The sequence below is a fragment of the Poecilia formosa genome, unplaced genomic scaffold, assembly GCF_000485575.1.
Source record: "Poecilia formosa unplaced genomic scaffold, Poecilia_formosa-5.1.2 Scaffold447, whole genome shotgun sequence".
In the NCBI taxonomy this organism is placed as follows: domain Eukaryota; kingdom Metazoa; phylum Chordata; class Actinopteri; order Cyprinodontiformes; family Poeciliidae; genus Poecilia; species Poecilia formosa.
In genome coordinates, this window is record NW_006800386.1 from 92,047 (window position 1) to 96,056 (window position 4,010).

A 4,010-nucleotide genomic window follows, 5' to 3' on the forward strand; every position below is an offset into this window, starting at 1 on the left:
ATAGATATATATATATAGCAATTGACATTTTTCTAATTTAGTTTTAAAAGTACAAATACTAAAAAATAAACAAAAAAAATCACCCAACTGTTTGTTTTTCTCATTTTATTTTGTAATGGAAAACTCAAAGAGTGAACCCACTTATTAACAAACTGCACAAAATTCAATACACGGTGACAACTTTTCCATCCCCAATGCATTTAGGCTTACGAGATAAACGCATTGTCCTTTGGAATATCACCCCCTATGTAATGGGGATATGAATATTTTTTACCTGAGCGGGAAGATTTTTCTACTAGACTGCTATATCAGATTTTTTCCAGCATTTCCTGGGTCTTCTGGCCAATGTGCTTTAGTGGAGAATAATAACAACAGCAACAATAATAATGAAATGCATATTTTCTGTTCCACTGGGAGCAAGTGAATGGTCATGCCTTGCATTGGTCATCTTCTCAGTACCTCAGGGTTTGAACCCTAATTATCAATAACTGTAAATAATTTTTTTGATTATCTACCTTAAAGCGATAAAGATCCCAGTGGTTTGTATGGTATTGGACGGAGGACTTGGCACAATCAGAGTGAGTCAGCAGTTTCCTGAATCTTCCTTCCATCTTTGAGTTTCTAGTAATCTGACCTTATATTTGTGTCTCCTCTCAGAGCGTCTACCTTGCCATACAAAACAACACACCATGCGTTTTCCTGGAGGGCTCTGGGAGGGTAGCAGATGTTATTGCCCATGTGCTTGAACAGCGCAATGACAAACACAAAAACATGAACGACATCATCAAAGACGAGTTGAAAAAGTTTTTCAATGATGAAAGCCTCCAACCGGATGAGATTGATGAATTAAAAGACAAGGTTAGTGAGGTTATGATGTCCCAGTCCTTGATTTGTAGTGGCACACCGATGGATTTTATATGGGCCATACACAGCAAATTTGGAAGTGTTCAGTCAACTCCTACAGAGTTGAATTCAACACTTTATGTCATGGATTAGTGTATTTTGTCAAAAGTTAACACTATGTTTACACCGTTCTAACACAGAACGGTGTAAAGTATATAATAACATAGAAATCTGAGTTTTTAAATACTTCTGGCAGGGTGTGCTGTGGTGGCTCAGGGGTTAAGTACAACCCACATATGGAGGGTCTAGTTTTCCATGCGGCTGTAGTTTCCCTGTCTTCCCCTTCTCGCATTACCTTCTTTTTTTTGTCAATTTACTACCAAATAAAAGCCACTAGAGCAATTAAAACTTTTTTTCCCCAGAAACTACAGGCCATCATTAATCCCCAAATTCATTTTAAAAGACATTAGATGCCACTTGAATCTACAAAAACACCAGCACCAGTTGCAGTATGTAATCTACTTTTATTTCAAAACATCAAACAGCACTGACAGCAATATACAACAAAGGTCATACATTCATGGTACTTTGCACTGAAGGTGAAGTGTGCTTTGAAAGTTCATTCAAACCAGCCATGGATGGTCTTGTGATCACTGATGGTGAAGTGTCTTTGGTGCTGCTCTTGTTTTCGCCAACATGAAGGAGGAAGACTTCCAGCCTGGAAGGAAAAACAGGAAATATAGCAGAAACATTAGGATGATAAATATTTTAAAAAGAAGTGTGAACCAAACTAATCAGACTCACCTGTGTGTGTCACCGTCATATTCATTCATATTACTCTGCCCACCCGGTTTACAAGATAAAGCATAAAAAAGTCAGAAATAATTACTAAAGAAATTAGTCAGTTTATAGAAAACATTTTGGACAGCATTAAAAGTTGTGCCAACCTGTCTGAAAAAATGTGTTGGAGTCATAACAGGCTTCAGTCACCAACATGACACACTAATAAAGAAAAAACATTTAGGCAGTTTTTAGATATGCCACAGATACAAAATACCAGAGTCAAATGGCTCAATTGCCTCCTCACTGTATATATACGTTTTCCAGAGTCCTGATAATCACCTAATTATTGTATTCAGGTGGTTCAGCAGCACACATCTAAATGTTGCAGGACAGTGGTCCTCCAGGACTGGAGTTTGACACCTGTGGCTTAGATCAAGCCAATGGTTCAGCACAGCCACTCCCCCATTTTGCAAACCCCTACAGCCAAAAACTTAAAGAAAATGACCCCGCAGCTAAATAATGTTAACTCAAATGGCCTCCAGATTTTCCTGACAGTTTTAATGTTCGGTTAAGATAATAAACCATGATATCCAAACAAATAAAGGTACGTTAAGCGAACTATGTATATGAATCGATACTCTTGTGTAAACGGAAAAATAATGCCTCCATAAAAAAATAGTCAAAAACATGATAATTTTAACATGGAACTTACCTTGTTATAAAAAGCTCCAGACAAGACGCCATACTGCTGCCTCCGCTCCTCAGGCAAGCATGTGACGCAGTAGCGGAACAAGACGGCGTTGGCCGGGGGGCGGGGCTAATAACCGGGCCCAAATAATAAAGCTCACGATAATTTAACTTTACAACATGGACATGCCCGCAACAGCAGAGCTAACAAGTTTCATCACCAGAGAGAGCGACTATGTCATTTTGAAGTCCATCTGACATGAAGTACAACAAACGAAGAGAACAGAAACATCAGGCCAGGGGCGCAACTACACATTATTCAGGTGGATGTGAAAATACTCCCCCCCCCCCAAAGGAAGGTACATCAGGGTGAAGGAGCGTAGAAAACATATACGCTCACTCTACAACACCAGACTGAGTTACTGTTGGTGTTAATTTAGAAATCAACACTGGACTGGATTGCTTTTTATTTAACTCTTTGGAACTCTTAAGGGAAACTAAAAGTCACTTATACTCATGTTGTTGAATTAACACTGTATTTTTAACATACAACACTTACACTTAATCTCGGCCAAATAACCTGGACCCCCTCTCACAGACATCACTAAATCTGTCTTTAAACAGCGTTATTGAGGTTGATGTTTTTAGGAGGAAGTCAGGAAGCTAAATCATGATTCTAAATCAAGGTAATAAGGCCCCATATTACCTTGGGCCAGCACAGTAAGAGAGAGCCGCTGTGCTGCGCATCTCTGCTGTAATCTGTTCCCCGGTAACCTGTATGCTAGTCCTCCGATTCTTTTAGGACATTTTGATTTATTTAATTGTGGCATGTTTAGCTTTATGCTGTGGTTCCTATTATCGGTACAGTGTTTTCGCTGATGTTTATGTGATATTTTGTGAACTCCAAATGCTACAGGCCAAATCTTCCTTTAACACAGTGGTTCCCAAAGATTTTCTTATGGGCCCTCCTATGTATTACAATAAAATCCCCTCCACCTCCCCAAAACAAAACAAACAAAAAAATTCAATTGGGTACACACATTGTTCAACCAGACATAACCCTATACACATATTTTGTTTTCAAACTCCACTGAAGTTTATTTCACACTTCAGGTTGCAACAAAACCAACTACAAACCATCGTTACAGCGAAACACTTTTGTGTAACTGTTTTTCTGTTTGTTTGTTTGTTTGTTTGTTTGTTTGTTTGTTTGTTTGTTTGTTTAGGGTTAGCAAACAGCACCCCTGCTGACCCCACTAGGGACAAGGGTGTACAGAAAATGGATGGATGTTGTGGTCTTAAAGTAAACTGCCTAAAAAAGCACTGTGGGTCTGCTCTGTTTTCAGATTCAGAAGGTCGTGGCTAAATCTGATTTGTTGACAGTTTTCAAAGCAAAGGAGAATGATCAGAGAGAGTTGGGAATTCTTCACGCTCTTACCAAAGGTAACTATAATACCTTACAAAAGTATTTAAAATGTCATACTACAGCTGTGAACCAAGGTGTATTTTATTATTTTATGAGCTAAGTTGGAATGCAATTGATGCATGATTTTTAAATAATATTTTCAAGTAAAAATATGAAAGGTGTGGAAATTTATTTATTAACCCCTTTTACTCAGACACCCAAAATAAAACTTATAATTATGCTTACTGAGATACTTCTGGATTATGGATGGTCTCTTTCATCCTCTGAGCTC

At 38.3% G+C, this 4,010-nt stretch overlaps 1 protein-coding gene across 1 annotated transcript in view; it reads left to right on the forward strand.

The window, feature by feature from the left end:
• Nucleotides 1–545: 545 nt before the first annotated feature.
• LOC103155777 (transient receptor potential cation channel subfamily M member 2-like) overlaps nucleotides 546–4,010 on the forward strand; it is a 60,691-nt gene continuing 57,226 nt past the window's right edge. Inside the window, exons 1-3 of the mRNA XM_016663809.1 lie at nucleotides 546–578; nucleotides 658–858; nucleotides 3,660–3,756. Coding sequence (XP_016519295.1) covers nucleotides 546–578; nucleotides 658–858; nucleotides 3,660–3,756 — 331 coding nt within the window. The remainder of the gene's footprint in view (nucleotides 579–657; nucleotides 859–3,659; nucleotides 3,757–4,010) is intronic.